Source organism: Sapajus apella, unplaced genomic scaffold (assembly GCF_009761245.1).
Source record: "Sapajus apella isolate SASKATOON/1434 unplaced genomic scaffold, GSC_monkey_1.0 scaffold69, whole genome shotgun sequence".
NCBI classification, from domain to species: Eukaryota; Metazoa; Chordata; class Mammalia; order Primates; family Cebidae; genus Sapajus; species Sapajus apella.
This window is the reverse complement of record NW_022437009.1, coordinates 8,387,902-8,404,028: the sequence shown is the minus strand read 5'-3', so window position 1 is coordinate 8,404,028 and position 16,127 is coordinate 8,387,902. Positions and strand designations below refer to the sequence as shown.

At 39.0% G+C, this 16,127-nt stretch overlaps 1 protein-coding gene and 1 long non-coding RNA gene across 4 annotated transcripts in view; both read left to right on the top strand.

Moving 5' to 3' along the window:
• The window catches only part of RAP1A (RAP1A, member of RAS oncogene family), an 86,180-nt gene extending 77,511 nt beyond the window's left edge, over positions 1–8,669 (top strand). For 2 of the 3 annotated variants that reach the window (XM_032249763.1, XM_032249764.1), the window contains exons 7-8: positions 4,352–4,467; positions 7,981–8,669. In XM_032249763.1, the coding sequence (XP_032105654.1) occupies positions 4,352–4,438 (87 nt within the window). In that variant the 3' untranslated portion in view covers positions 4,439–4,467; positions 7,981–8,669. Of the gene's footprint in view, positions 1–1,850; positions 3,138–4,351; positions 4,468–7,980 lie in introns of those variants that run through there. The other variant, XM_032249765.1, reaches the window with a different exon arrangement.
• Positions 1,079–1,722, top strand: LOC116531108. Its single transcript, XR_004260277.1, has 2 exons — positions 1,079–1,278; positions 1,591–1,722. It is a non-coding gene; the product is annotated as an uncharacterized LOC116531108 (long non-coding RNA).
• Positions 8,670–16,127: the final 7,458 nt, after the last annotated feature.

The following is a 16,127-nucleotide window of genomic DNA, read 5'->3' as shown; positions in this document are numbered from 1 at the left end:
AATTGCCCGAACCCGGGGGGCGGGGGAGGTTGCGGGGCGCCGTCCGCCCATTTGCCCCCAACCCTGGGAAAAAAAAGTAAAACCCCTTCAAAAAAAAAAAAAAAAAAAAAAAAAAAATTAAGCGTGCTTCAACTTCTGTATTTTACAGATAATCAGGAATGCCATTGCTTGCTTTTTTATGTGAAACCATTTTTAACAAGTATATAAAAACAAGAAATTTATAAATTTTATTTATTCAGCAAATACTAGCTATTATGTGTCTGGCACTGTGTCAGGCCCCCAGGTAACAGTCACCCAGACAGACACTATTCCTGCCCTAAAGAAGTTTGCACCCTACTGGGGGAACAAGTCTTTCAACAATAATTAAAGAAAAAAAAGTATTTTGATAAAGAATGTGTTAGAATTAGTGAATCTGTTTCTCTTGCAGAACGGTGATATGAGGTCACCCTCTGCAAGACAATTGGCCTTAAGATATGTGGTTTCTTGCTGTCCTTGTCCTTACCTCCAGGGGACCCAACAACCAAGTTCATCAGGCTACAGTGGGGCTGGGTTGGGCCTGGGTCCAGTGCATAGGACTTCTCCCTTTGGGATCCAGAGAACAGTATATTATATGTTTGTGAGAATCTACATGCTATTAAACTTCTTCCAGTCAGCAGAGACACTTTTTAATAGCAGTCTTGTTAAAGCAGAGAGTTTATAAATGAGGGTTTATAAAAACAAACATAGAAAAAACATAAAATGAAATGCATTAGCCATCTCAAGAATCTTTACTTTTGGGCCGGGCACGGTGGCTCAAGCCTGTAATCCCAGCACTTTGGGAGGCCGAGGCGGGTGGATCACGAGGTCAAGTGATCGAGACCATCCTGGTCAACATGGTGAAACCCCGTCTCTACTAAAAATACAAAAAATTAGCTGGGCATGGTGGCGCGTGCCTGTAATCCCAGCTACTCAGGAGGCTGAGGCAGGAGAATTGCCTGAACCCAGGAGGCGGAGGTTGCGGTGAGCCGAGATCGTGCCATTGCACTCCAGCCTGGGTAACAAGAGCGAAACTCCGTCCCGAAGAAAAAAAAAAAAGAATCTTTACTTTTGGAAAACATACAAACTTTATGCTCAGTTCTTGAGACTGGGGAGAATGGAGCAGATAATTTGAGTTTTTAAAAATATTTTTCTCTTTATAATCTGATAATCCAGCTACAAGATTCCTTTGATAGTTAATAGTTGCTCACACAACTTTTGCCTTGTAACTTTTTTGTGATTTTCAAATGCCTGAAGTATAAAGTGATACTTTCTTTTTTTTTTTTTTTGAGATGGAGTTTTGCTCTCATTACCCAGGCTGGAGTACAATGGCGCGATCTCGGCTCACCGCAGCCTCCACCTCCTGGGTTCAAGCAATTCTCCTGCCTCAGCCTCCTAAGTAGCTGGGATTACAGGCACGCGCCACCGTGCCCAGCTAATTTTTGTATTTTTAGTAGAGACGGGGTTTCACCATGTTGACCAGGATGGTCTCGATCTCTTGACCTCGTGATCCACCCGCCTAGGCCTCCCAAAGTGCTGGGATTACAGGCGTGAGCCACCGCCCCCGGCCTAGAGTGATACTTTCAAAGATTCACCTCTTGGCCCTAAATTTGAAAACAGACAAGGATATATATATATATATAAATGTTTTTTAAAACTCTTATTCACACCACTTTGCAATGTTCTAAAAGTAATGTATGGCTATACCAGAATCACAGTAGTCTTAATCAAGAATTAATTGTTCTTTGCTGAGGCTGGAATAGTAATTGGAATCAAGACATCCCAATTTAGGAACGGGAGAGGGATTGAGAAACTCTATTCTGTGTTCCCTTTAGATTTTTCTATAGTTCAGAGAGATGAGGAAGAACCTAGGCTGGGGCCTTTCAGCATTTCTAACCAAATATTATAGTTCGAACTTGCCCTCATCACTGAACCATCTGCTGCTGTGAGGTAGGCAATGTTTTCCAAAGAAATAATTTAGAATAATACTACAAAAATTAGTTACCTTTCTGTATAGTACCAGGAACCAGAAACTGACTAGTATGAAGAAACTGAAATAGAAACTACATGTAATTTTGATGAACTTACTGTTTTAGTTTACTTTTATTTTATTTTATTTTTATATTATAGCTTATGCACTGAGTGTAGGGAACCAATGAAAGCCCATTTATGGCTTAAGCACACTGAGTTCTTGAAGTTTTCAGAGTTTTGAAACAACTTGAACTTCGGAGTTATAAAACTACAATTTTGTTTGTAAATTCTGTTTTCAGACTTCTTTAGAAATGAGATAACAGGGTTAAATGATTTGAAGAGGATGGGAGTGGGAAGAATGGAGCAGAAAGAAAAGAATTTAAATGAGTCACTTTTGTAGCTTTGGATAAATCATTCAGGTTTTTTTTTCCTTTTTAACAGTTTAATTTAGTCTTGTAATCTGGAACATTTAAAAAAAGTAAATAGGTAATTATCACTTTAAAGAAATGTAATTGTTTATCATCTATCTTAAATGTAGATTGATAATTTAAAAATATTTTACTCTTAAAATTTACTCAAAAGCTATAAGAACAATAAAAAGAATTTCTGTTTACCCTTCATCAGATTCACCCATTACTAAAATTTTGCCACTTGTTTACAGAAATCACACTTCTTTACTCCTAAATATTTTGATGTATATGTATCCTCAGATCAAAGACACTGTTTTACACAACCACAGCACAATTATTAGAATCATAAAAATTGATGACACAGTCTGTTTGTTATATATTCAGATTTTACTAGTCATCCTTGTAATGCTCCTTAAAGTCATCCATTTTTAAATATGCTTCTGCAAAGAACTATTTATTCCAGATTAGTAACAGTAAGGGACTTCTGTGATATTTGTTTTTAATTCCAAATCATTAGTAAGTGTTATATTTCATAGCAAAGCTTATCTGTTTCTTGTTTTAATATTTGGCATCTGAATTAAAATTATCTGCTTTTATGAAATAAGTAGCATTGTATTTTTATCTTTGATACTTTGCACTTTTCATCCAAAAATTGAATCCACAAGATTTATTAACAAACATTTAGGCGCAGTGGCTCAAACCTATAATCCTAGCACTTTGGGAGGCCGAGGCAGGCAGATCACTTGACCTTAGATGTTTGAGACCAGCCTGGGCAACATTGAGAAACCCTGTCTCTATGAAAAATATAAAAATTAGCTGGGTGTGGTGGTGCACACCTGTAGTTCCCAGCTATTTGGGAGGCTGAGGTGAGAGTATTGCTTGAGCCTGGGAAGTGGAGGTTGCAGTGAGCCGAGATTGCACCAGTGCACTTCAGCCTGGGTGACAGAACAAGACTGTGTGTCAAAATAAAACAAACAAACTAAAAACCACAAATATTTGTCATTTCAAATCAAGGATTAGCAGACTTTTTCTACTTTTTACTTTAACCAAAATTAATATTTTTTTTAAAAAGCAAACAAAAATCATGTGCCTCTGCATGTGATACCTTGAAAGGGAGACAGTATCTCTTTTGTCCTATTTTAGGCAAAAATGTATAACCTGAATCTAATCATGAGAAAACATCAGATAAACCCGAATCGAGGGAAGTTACTAGAGTTTATTTTTCAGAAATGACAATGTCCTGAAAGACAAAGGCCAAAGAACTGTGCCAGATTTTAAAAAACTAAAGTGAGAGGAAATAAAATGCAGTGTGTAATCCTGGATGGATCCTGTCCTTGGAGGGGAAAGTACATTATTGGGGCAATTGACATAATTGGAATTTGCTCTGTAGTTATGCAGAATAATGTGTCAATCCTTAAATGTCTTAAGTGCCATAACTGTAATATGTTTATATAAGCGAATATCTTTGTTCTTAGGAAATACTTATTAAAGGACCTAATAGTTAAGATCTACTCTCAGATGATTCAGAAAATAAGAGAGAGAGAGAGAGAGAGAGAGAGAGAGAGAGAGTGTGTGTGTGTGTGTGTGTGTGTGTGTGTGTGTGTGTGTGTAGTAAAAGTGGCAAAATGTTACTAATTGGTGAATCTGGGAAGAATATGCCAAAGTTGTTGGTACTATTTTTGCAACTTTTCTGTAGGTTTGAAGTTTTTACTGTTTTTCACTACCAGTTCTTATTCTTGATTTGATGTTAAATACCTAGGAGTAAGAGCGTTTCCTTCATTATAAATAGGTAAGTCCTGCTTTACCCTGATTGAAAGTCAGCAGCCTTCTAAGAAACCTGACTTTAAAAGAAAGAAGCAGAATGCAGATCTAAGAGCAGAATAATTCTTACCAGAATTGTTTTGTGGAAAAAAGTCTTAAAAGTTAAATTAAGTACTTTTTTTTCTTGTTTTTAGATATTTTATGACCTGGTCAGACAGATAAATAGAAAAACACCAGTGGAAAAGAAGAAGCCTAAAAAGAAATCATGTCTGCTGCTCTAAGCCCATAGTCAGCAGCAGCTCTGAGCCAGGTAAGATGCTAAAAGCAGAACAAGTACCTTTCTCATCCTCTTATTTTGGGTTTTTCCAGACTTCAGCCACTTTCCATTTCATCTATTATGATATTTTTTTTTTTTTTTTTTTTTTTTTTTTGAGACGGAGTTTCGCTCTTGTACCCAGGGCGGGGGGGTAATGGCGCGCCGAGGTCGCGCCATAGCACCCCCGCCTGGGTTCAAGCAATTCTCCTGCCTCAGCCTCCTGAGTAGCTGGGATTACAGGCACACACCACCATGCCCAGCTAATTTTTTGTAGCTTTAGTAGAGACGGGGTTTCACCATGTTGACCAGGATGGTCTCGATCTCTTGACCTTGTGATCCACCTGCCTCGGCCTCCCAAAGTGCTGGGATTACAGGCTTGAGCCACCGCGCCCGGCCCATCTATTATGATATTTCTAAGTTTCTGTAACTTGTAAATGTGATTTATAACTTGTAGGTTAACTGTTGGATAACTTGACCTCTCCCCTTGAGCTAAGCTTTCTGACAGCCAGGAAGGACCGTGTCTATTTTTCTTACCACTGTGTCCCCAGTGCCTGACACAGAGTTGGGCATTAAAAAATAGTGGTTGAATGAATAGAACACTTTCCTAGATGACTCCCAAATTCATGCTGAATTGAAGTGAACCAGTAGTTGCTCTGAAACAAAAAGACATAAGTGTACATTTGGTGAATTACCCCAAAGTGAACACACCCATGCATAACAACAGGAGTCACTCTTCCCTAAGTTACATTAAAACTCTGCCCCGATTTCTAACTCCATGGATTAGTTTTGCCTTTTTTTGAACTTGACATAAACAAAAACGTAGTGTATTTTTCTGTGCCTGGCTTCTTACACTCAAAAATATGTTTTTGGGACTTATTTATATTAAATGTAGCAGTGGTTCATTTTTATTATGTGAGAGTACTGGCAGTATGTTTATGTATTCTGCTATTGGTGTTCATTTGAGTTCTTTCTTTGGGGAAATTAGCATGAATAATTCTGTGCACATTCCTATATGACTTTGTGCACATGTGCATGCATTTCTGTTGGGTATATACCTAGGAATGGAATGGCCAGATCATATGCTATACATATGGACAGCTTTAGTAGTTACTGCTAAAAAGTTTTTCAAAGTGATTGTACCAGTTTACACACTCTCCAGTGGCTTTTGAGTTCCACATCCTCCCCAAAATTGGTGTTGTCAGTCTTTAACTTGACCCATTCAGGGAATGTGTGGTGGTATATCAGTGTAATTTTGGTAGTCATTTTCCTCTCTGGTATGGATCAACTTCTTTTAAATAAAGGTTTCTATTTAGGCTTCTAAGTATTAGTTGACTTTTCTACTAGTTACTATTTTAGTTTCCACTAAGTGACCCTATTGAAAAGAAATTTATGACAGCATGTAAGCTGACTATCAAGTCTGTGGGGACTGTTTTTCTTTAATTATGTATTTAAATCCCCTGAACATTTCTACTTCATCAATTCTATAAATAATGCCATAAAAGAGTATTTTCATGGAGTGGATTTTTTATGTAATTTGATGCTAATTGCATCATTATTACTAAACTTGGTCTCCAGTCAGCGTAAGCTGGTCCCACTGGAGAGTTGGTTATACTAACTCTTGTAAATCTCTTGGGTTCATTTAGTAGATTCTCCCTTAAGACCTCCAAATTAACTAATATGTGCTTCCTTAGAGATATGAATCTTTCTCTTAAGGGAAACACCTGAGTAATTGTAGCTCCCTTTTTAAATGAAGGTACGTAGAGGAAAATACACAGAAAGAAGAAAGGGACATGGGGATTATCTCTGGTAGTCAGATTTAGGAAAAACAGCATCTGGCTAAATATTTGCTTTAGGCTTTTAATGAAATCTTAATTCAATAACTTTTTTTTTTTTTTTTTTTTCCGAGATGGAGTCTCGCCCTGTCATCCAGGCTGGAGTGCAGTGGTGCAATCTCTGCTCACTGCAACCTCTGCCTCCCTGGGTTCAAGCGATTCTTCTGCCTCAGTCTCCCAAGTAGCTGGGACTTCAGATGCACACCACCATGCCTGGCTAATTTTTGTATTTTTAGTAGGGATGAGGTTTCACCACATTGGCCAGGCTGGTCTCAAACTCCTGACCTCAGGGTGATCCGATCCACCCACCTTGGCCTCTCAAAGTGCTGGGATTACAGGCGTGAGCTACCGTGCGTGGCCTTGATTCAGTAACTTTAAATCATCAGTTCCCTGAAAGTGATTATTAAGATTACTGGTATATGTGTTTGTTTAGGCAAGGGTGCAAAAATAGAGAAAATGAAGGTTCCAGTTCCAGTTCTTAAATACTCTGTTATTTAACTCTTTTATATTTGACTGGCTCATTGACAGCTCATTATTATGGCTGGCCCTAGTTTAATTTTTAGTTCTCACAAAATATTCTTTTAGCTTATGGTTAAAGGAAAAGGTGCTATCTCCTGGCCTATTACAATTTTTAAAATTCATTTATGTACACCCAACAATGTGGCAGTGCCTTGTGAGTTTTACCTTAGAGAAGATAAATCTTGACCTAAATATGGAGTAAGACTTTTATCCTGCCTGCATAAATTCTTAGACTCTGATGTGTAATAAAGTTTACTTAATAAGTCATCCAAGATCTCTGTGGATGTTTGATAATACCAAATAATAGGTGACTTAGCAATCAGACTGCTTTGCAGTACATTTTACTGTGATTATAGACTTGAAGTGCCATGTTGTTCCTATACTTGTAAAAGTTCTGAAATACAGGGTAGATTTAAATAGAAATTATAAACCTTTTTAGTAAGAGAATATGAACCCTGAGGGCAGCTTATCTAGTCCATAGCTGTTAGGCAAAATTGAATTGAATCATGTTAATCTCTTTTTTATATGTCCCAGTTTTAAAGACATCAGAGAAAATCATTATCAGGATTCTTCCTTTAACCTAATTCTTCTCTGTTGACAATAAGACTAACTTTGATTCTTCTGCCCTTGAATATGGGGATTAGCTCTCTCTGTATCATCTCTTGCCTTAACCTGTATTAGAAATGGTAATTCTAATATATAATCATAAAATGCTCGAATAAAGAATGTCTTATGGAAAAGTTTATGGAGGCAGATGTTCTTTTCTTTAGTAAAAAAAGGAAAGTAAAAGTGGGATGGTAATGAGATAGAATAAAAATAGCATTGTTTTCCTCTGTACAGACAGGACAGTCAGATGTAATGGGAAACACTAAATATAATTGAGTATAACTAAATATAACTGAGGATAACTTAAGTTGATCAGTTATGGACTCCTTTCTTGTGAACTGAGTCTTCTATTTTTGATTTTTTAAAACATTTTTAAAGGGAATTTAAAATAACACTGTTACTGTAGCTGTTTAGCATAGTTTAGTTCTCAAGTTATGATCAGCTAAACTCATTATTTTTTTACTTTATTGGATACCTGCTTGTTTAGTACCATCTTCTGACATCAAGAGATTAACCATATATATGTGTATATCTGTATCCAATGTTTTAGATTACAGGAATGAAGAACTGTTGCCTAATTGGAAAGTGCCAGCATTCCAGACTTCAAAAAATAAACCTGAAGAGGCTTCTCCTGTTTTATATATTATGTGAAGAATTTAGATCTTATATTGGTTTGCACAAGTTCCCTGGAGAAAAAAAATTGCTCTGTGTATATCTCTTGGAAAATAAGACCATAGTATTTCTCCTTTGCAATAGCAGTTATAACAGATGTGAAAATATACTTGACTCTAATATGACTATACAAAAGAGCATGGATGCATTTCAAATGTTAGATATTGCTACTATGATCAAATGATTTCATATCGACCTTTTTATCATGATCCTCCCTGCCAAGCACTAAAACGCTGAACCATTCTACTTTATACCTGTAATGGTAATATGAAATGTCCCCTCAAACTCATTGCAGCAGATAACTTTTTTGAGTCATTGACTTCATTTTATATTTAAAAAATTATGGAATATCATCTGTCATTATATTCTAATTAAAATTGTTTGTGCATAATGCTTTGGAAAAATGGGTCTTTTATAGGAAAAAAAACTGGGATAACTGATTTCTATGGCTTTCAAAGCTAAAATATATAATATACTAAACCAACTCTAATATTGCTTCTTGTGTTTTACTGTCAGATTAAATTACAGCTTTTATGGATGATTAAATTTTAGTACATTTTCATTTGGTTTGTGTGTTTTTGTTATTGTTTATAGATTTAAGGCCTTTATTTTATAATGACCACATTGTTTTAAATGCGACAGTAGCTCCTTTCTGCTGAGTATCTGCAGAACACTGGCTTTTAAACTAAGTAACTGGTGATTTCTCTAGGAACAGACCTTGCACTTTCTGTTCTAGGTATATTTATTCCTACTCTACAGTAAAATACATCAGACAACATAGAATAGTTTTGTATATTCTCTCTTGATCTTAAAGATTGTATCTTATTGAATAAAAGTCCCACTGTATATTATTTTTATATGTAAAAAATAAGTTTAATACTGTATCAGGGTTTAACTTTTACTATTTCAGATCTTCCACAGCTTGAAATTTCATCAAGGAAATCCTTTTGCCATTGTTAACTTGTTGGGTGTGAGTCCACTGATGAAGTGTTATGTGAAAAATTTCAAACTTGCTTTATAATAGACTGAAGAATTTGAGAGAAATGAGAGAAAGTTAAAACACATAAAAGGAATGTGTTACTTTTGCTTCATCTATTTATGAAATAGTATGGTAGTAGTAATGTGGAAGAGATTGCTGAGTTAAAATTTTAGCTTCCTATATAGTGGTGCTTTTCTTTTCCTTCTCAATTATTTTCCTCTTTATGAAAGATAGGGCTTAAGAAGACATGGACCCAGGGTGATATTACTTATGTGATCTCTATAAAGAGAGGTAGAACAAAAGCTTGTTAGCCAGTTAAGTTCTGGAAAAGGAAAGAAGCAAGCTTAGGAAACCCTGTGCCTTGTGCCCAAATACTAAGGAGGAGACCAGTCCTAGAAAGTCTTAAGTCATTGCTCAGGGATCTCTAGATACTGTCTCTTTGCAACTCGGCATGAAGAAGTGTTCATGCCTTGCTGAGATTTTCCAGGCGTGTGGTCAGCCTGTCATTTACTGAATTGAAATTTTAAAATCAGGTTTTAAATGTTAAGCTCTGATCAACCTGAGAAAATGTTAAAGTATTGTTTTGAAAAACTGGAAATTACTATTATTATTTTTAGTTTCTAATAAACTTAGTTATCTAACACTATCCTTCTAGTGATCCAATTATGCATATGCCTGGGATTGAGGGGCCAAAACTATATAGTACATTTTAATGAAGCATTAGGGCCAGTTGTCAGGTCAGAGTGGCATCTTTTATTTTAAGTCTAAAGACTTAAATGACTCTAAAGTCATTCTGCTTTAAAACACCCCTCAAATATTTCTTTGAACTTAAAATCATAGACAGACTTCTCATCAACCAGTAAAACTTTCTAAATACTACCTTGTCCCATCTATTGTGTAGTTATTTGCCAGATTAAATAGAAGTCATTTAATAAGACTAACTCCAAGTCTCAGTCTGCTTGACTAGTAGCATAAACTCAGCGTCTTCTGTTTTAGAATGTGGTGGAGAAAGATGACAGTTACAGATTCCTTTGTCACATCTTATACAGTCCACTTGGGCTAAAGGTGGAACTTTCTAGCACACAGTGGTATGCAGAGCAGGACCAGCTGAAGTCAGATGTACAAGAATACCTATGGTTGCTGAACAAGATGAAAAGGTATCCTGTTAGAAAGTGAGATAGGTGTGTTTTTATATTGTCCTGATGTGAACTCCTTAGTCTTGGTTCCAACAGGAAAGGTACCTGAAAATAAATGTATTTTTATAGCTGAAAAATAAAAAAGAGTTTCTAGGATATTGTATGAATGTCAAATGACAAATGTCTAGAAACTTCATTTAAGTATGTGTGGCTGTTTAAAATATAATGACTTTGGTTATATGAGTGACATAGAATTTAAGGAGGCTTGATGCCATAGTTCATAGTTTGCTTCAACGGCTTGGTGGTATCCCCCGACAGTCTGCTTTTAGAAATTAACAGTAAAAAATCCAGCTGTAATCTTACCCTCCACCAGGGGGAGCTTCAACATCAATTTTTTCTTTTTTTCTTTTTTTTTTGAGAGGGAGTCTTGCCAGTTGCTGAGGCTGGAGTACAATGGAGCAATCTTAGCTCACTGCAACTTCCGCCTCCCAGGTTCAAATGATTCTCTTGCTTTAGCCTTCCGAGTAGTAGGGATTACAGGCATCTGCCACCACACCCAGCTAATTTTTTGTATTTTTAGTAGAGATGGGGTTTTACCATGTTGGCCAGGCTGGTCTCGAACTCCTGACCTCATGATTCACCCATCTCAGCCTCCCGAAGTGTTGGGAATACAGGCATGAGCCACTGTGCCGGGCCTGGTTAATACTTTGATAAGCATTGAAGTAGCTATTTAAGTCCTAATCCATAAACACTGCATGGTTCACAAAGAGACATAGAGATGCTCTCTCAGGAGTTTACAATCTAATGGGGCAGGGAAGATACTACAGTTCATCAAAGGTATGAATAACACTGTAGTTTCCTGAACTGTGGCTACACAAGTAATTCTCTTAAGAACTTTTGGTGAAATACAGATGTTGGTGTGTTACTTTCTTCTCCCTACAACTTTGAACTAATCCATGTTTGGCACCTTAATTTGCCATCATAAATGGCCACCATTTTACTCCTCACCGAAACAATTTACTTCTTTGAGTTTATAATGTGCTTGGAGAAGTTAATACTCAGAAAAAATACTGACCTTTATTGCCAATTTTATTAAAACAGGCTTGGAGCATTTTTCTCCACTGAAGAATAGTAATAAGACATTCTACATTTCCTGGACATGGCCAGTTTAAAATATTTTGCCACGTTATCCTCGTAAATATGCATGTATGTCAGTTTATGTGGCTCAGTTTTGTCTTAGGGACTGAGGGACAGAAAGAGAAATAAGGAATACCTTGATATTTTCCTTTGTAAACAATCACAGCAGAATGTTAGAAAACATAAAATATACCCTTATAAATTATATGTCTGTTGAAACCAAAGTGTGAAGAAATTGTCAGGTATTTGGAGGAGGAAAATAATTTGTGAAATAACCTTTTTAAAAATTTGGGTTTTGTACTTATTTAAGGTGCTAAATATGTGTTAAAATATCCCCTCTTGAATCAGCTCCAGGCTTAAAAGGGCAGAGTGGTTTGGATTCTTGTCCGGGGTCTGGAAAGAGCTCATCTTGCCAAGAGGGAAATGAATGTGAGCTTTGAGGCAGTCTAACCACCCAGCTTTTAGTATTTATGTTACCCAAAATGTAAAAACTGTAAGTTATTCTTGAAAATGTAGTTCAGACATTACTTTGATCATGGATTTTACTGCAATTTCATCTTGGGTTTGTTGACTGTGCAGTCCATTTATTGCCCTGTCTTGCTTAAATATTCTTGTTGAGAACAGCTGGAGGCTCTGACTGGGTTCATAGTTCTGTTTTCTGGGAAGGCAACATGGATTCTGTTTTATAGACATTAATGAGCTTTAAACGGGAATTGGGTGATGTAAGTTCTCTGGGCTTGTTGAGAAGCGGCCTCCTGTGGTTCTGGGCCCAAGGTGTGACATACATTTCCCACTAATTGCTTCTCTCAAGAAGCAAGAGATTGGCTGTTCGTCTTGAGGAAAAACCTTTAATAAACCTCCCCATTTTAAACAGTGGTGTGACTCTTATTTTGAGCTGTTTTCAATGAATTTTTTTAAAGCTTAACCATGTTCAGATTTTTGTGCTAAATGTTGTAGGGCATGCAACAGGGCATGATCCTTATGGGCCTACCAACAAGCATGCGTTGCACTTCTACTGCATGGCAAGTGCTGATCTGCTTGCTGGGGATAAGATAGTGAATAATAGCATCCTGACTCAGATCCCTTTCCTCGTGGAGTCTTTATCTTTAGAAAATGGTAAAAGACAACTGTTGTGTAACGAGTGCTTTGAAAAAGAGTTAAGTGATGGAAAGGGACAAGAGTGCCGGGCAGAGGGAATGTGGTGGTAGTGGGTTAAAGGTTTATATCCCATTGAAGTTGGTATTTGAGTGTGTTTGAAGTGAGCAGCCCATGCAGCTGCCTGGGGAAAAGGTCTGTGCCAATGCCATGAGGTGGACATGTGCCTGGTGTGTTGAAAACTAGGAAGGAGCTCAGTGTGGGCGGAGCAGAGTGAGCAACAGGGAGAACAGTAGTAAAAGAGAGGCAATGGGATTGTAAGGGGAAATTTCCCACAGTATTTACTCTGTGTTGAGTCCATGAAAAGGATTTCAGTCAAGGATATAATGTGATCAGACCCCTCAACCATAATATGCCATTAGGAGTGCTCTGTTGAGCTGAGAATAGCTCGTATGGGGGCAAACATGAAGTGCGATACCAGATAGAAGATGGAATCATGTGAGGAACGGTGATCTGGACCATAGTGGTAGCAGTGGAGTGGCTATAGGTATATTTTGCAAGTGGAGCCAGCAGCATTTACTGGCACATAAGAGTATAATGGAAGACAAGGAAGAATCCAAGATTTGGGCCAATAATCAAGTGAAGATTGTGACGGGAGTAGACTGGAAGGAGAATGGGGAATGAGCAGGAGTTCCACTCTGAACCTGCTATGTGTAAGAACTGTGTTGCATTCCAGAGATTTATAGTAGGCATATGAGTTGGATATGAGTTGAATTCAGCAGAAGCAGTCTGGAGAGGACATTTAATATTTTAAAACATGAAGCTATATAGGATCACTAGGGTTGAGTGTAGATAGAAAAGAGGTCCCTGAGGAATTCTATCAAGAGGTTGAGAGATGGAGAGGAATTCGCAGAGAAAAACCTGGAGGGTGCTGGTGACCCTGATGGACTGTCAGTGGAATGGTTGGGGACAGTGTCCGGAGTAGATACAGGAAAAAAAAAAAAAACGTTGGAGACATCAAGCGTGGACTACCCTATCAAGATGGATGAAATAGTGGATGTTTCTCTGCTAATGGGGCTGACCCATTGAGAAGGAAAACTGAGTAAGCAAAATGGGTGGAATCTAGTGTAAAAGTAACCCTAACTCAGATAGGAGTGTAAGTGGGCATAGTTGCAGGAGAGGAACGGTATATAGGTAGAGAGAGGGTCACAAAGAAGGAATGCAGTATGAGACGGGACAGATGCTTTCTGTTCTGGGCTGAAATTCCCCAGAGAGGGGAGTTTGAAGTGGGCCTTTAAGAAAGGGTGGGATTTTCAACAGGTGAGAGTAGGGAAGAATATTATAGGCAGATTTCAGGAAAAGGCAAGTGCAGAAAACAGAAATGAACAAGAAGTTATCTAGTTCCGTTTGGTGTTGGGAAATATGGAAGGAGTACATTGGAAGAATACATTGGGGCCATGTCATGGCTGACCTTGAAACAGGAAGTTATCTAGCCAGTTGAATTAAGTATCTAGGATGAAAATCACAGTTGTCAGGGTTATTTTCTGTGAATTCTGATGGTCCTTTCTTCATTTCTCACTTCATTTCCCCCCTTTCTCTAATGAAGATGACATCTAAGGCTCATGACTCCCAGACAAATGTTCCATTAAGAAGGGAACCTTCATTAATTATTTGACCCTCAAAGATGTTAAAGAAGATTGAAAAATCTCATTTTCTCACCCTGTATTTCTCTGTTTCACCTGACATGATTCTGTTCTTCCTGGACTCTTAGAGGACCTGGCTCCTACTGGGCAGGCAGAATGCTGGTATCCTCCCAGTTTTCTTCTCTACTCTTCATGAAGAGCATGAGACAGCCCCACTGTTCCATCCTAGTGATCTACCATATTGTATTGAGAAGGCTTAGTGGGGACTCTTCCTTAATCCACCCCCATCTGTTAGCTGCCAACATTCCCACCAGGATCCCATCCTCAGACCTCTTGTGGGTGAGAGGAAGAGCACAGGCCACACTTCTGTAGCCCCTGTCATCCTTGCCCTTAGCATCACTAACGTCTCCAGTTGTACAGGTTGGGGAATTAGAAGCATGCAGGAATTTTCACTTTCCTACCTCTTCTACACAAATGACTGTACTCCTGCTGCCTTACTGGCGGAACTCTAAGCATGCAGCCTTCTCAGCCTTCTCAGTTTGGAAAGTAGGACTTGGAATAGTGAGACTAAGCACTGGGACCTACCTGTCTTCCTTGGAGAGAGGGGATACATGTACACGGAGAATATTAAAGAAGATATTTGATCCTTATACTCCCAGCAGGGTCCTGAAGCCCAGTCAGAAGCCCAGTCAAGAGTTATTTGGCCCCTTAAAATCACTGACAAAAAACCTATCGGGATTAAAATTTTTTTTGGGGGGGGGGGCATGAATTAACAGATGCTTGGAACTTCAGAGCAGGGATTCTAACAGCTGCTTAAGTCAGTCTGGCCCATTGTTCACTATGATAGCAACTCAGCTCCCTAGGCCAGTTGTATGGTGTGGGAGTGCAAATGGAGGCCCTGGGGTAGGACATGGAGGTGATCTAGGTGATGACACTAGCTTTGGCACCTCTGCTCAGGGAGCTGAGGTATGCAGGGATTTCAGGTGCTGTTACTCCATTTGGAAGAACCTCTGTTGCTTCTTTTTTTTTTTTTTTTTTTTTTTGGAGACGGAGTTTCACTCTTGTTACCCAGGCTGGAGTGCAATGGCGCAATCTCGGCTCACCGCAACCTCCGCCTCCTGGGTTCGGGCAATTCTCCTGCCTCAACCTCCTGAGTAGCTGGGATTACAGGCACGCGCTACCATGCCCAGCTAATGTTTTTGTATTTTTAGTAGAGACGGGGTTTCACCGTGTTGACCAGGATGGTCTCGATCTCTTGACCTCGTGATCCACCCGCCTCGGCCTCCCAAAGTGCTGGGATTACAGGCTTGAGCCACCGCGCCCGGCTGTTGCTTCTTTTTTAATGCCTATCCAACCATCCGCCGCCCCCCACTTTCCTACCTCTTCTACACAAATGACTGTACTCCTGCTGCCTTACTGGCGGCTCAATCCCTGGTAGGAAGACAATGCCTGGAGTATGGCCAATAGTAGAAGCCGGAGGCAGGGAAGGCGCTGAACACTCAGCTCTCAACTTCCTTCCCCATTGCCCTGCTCTGACCCTCCCTTCGTAATCACAATGATGGGAGGAGAGAATCAAGCAGACTTAATGTCCCCAGTGGGACCACCAGCATGGCAAGTTAGAAAAACTCCTAGGGTAGGGTAAATCTGGGACCAGATGTTGTTGCCAAAGAGGACAAGGAGATGAACCGGGCCAGGAAGATGAGTGGAAAGGGATTGAGGAAGCAAGGGAAAAACTGTGAAGGATAGGGTAAAGGTGACTTCCTCTGGAATGGACATTGGGACCCACTTGGGATTGAGTAGGCGTGGGAAGTGGCTGTGATCATCTGAAGGGCCTGAGTTCTGGGTAGCCAATAAGAGCATGACAATGGAGACAGGGAGCTGAGTGGGAGGGGTGAGAACGAAGCCTCACCAGACAGCTTGCATTAAAATAGAATTGGCCTGGGAAGCTAGGGTGGAGAAGCCAGAGCACCAGCCAGGAACAAAGGGCTTGGAGTGGGTGCTGGGGTTAGAGTTTTCCTGCTCTCTTGAAAGTGAC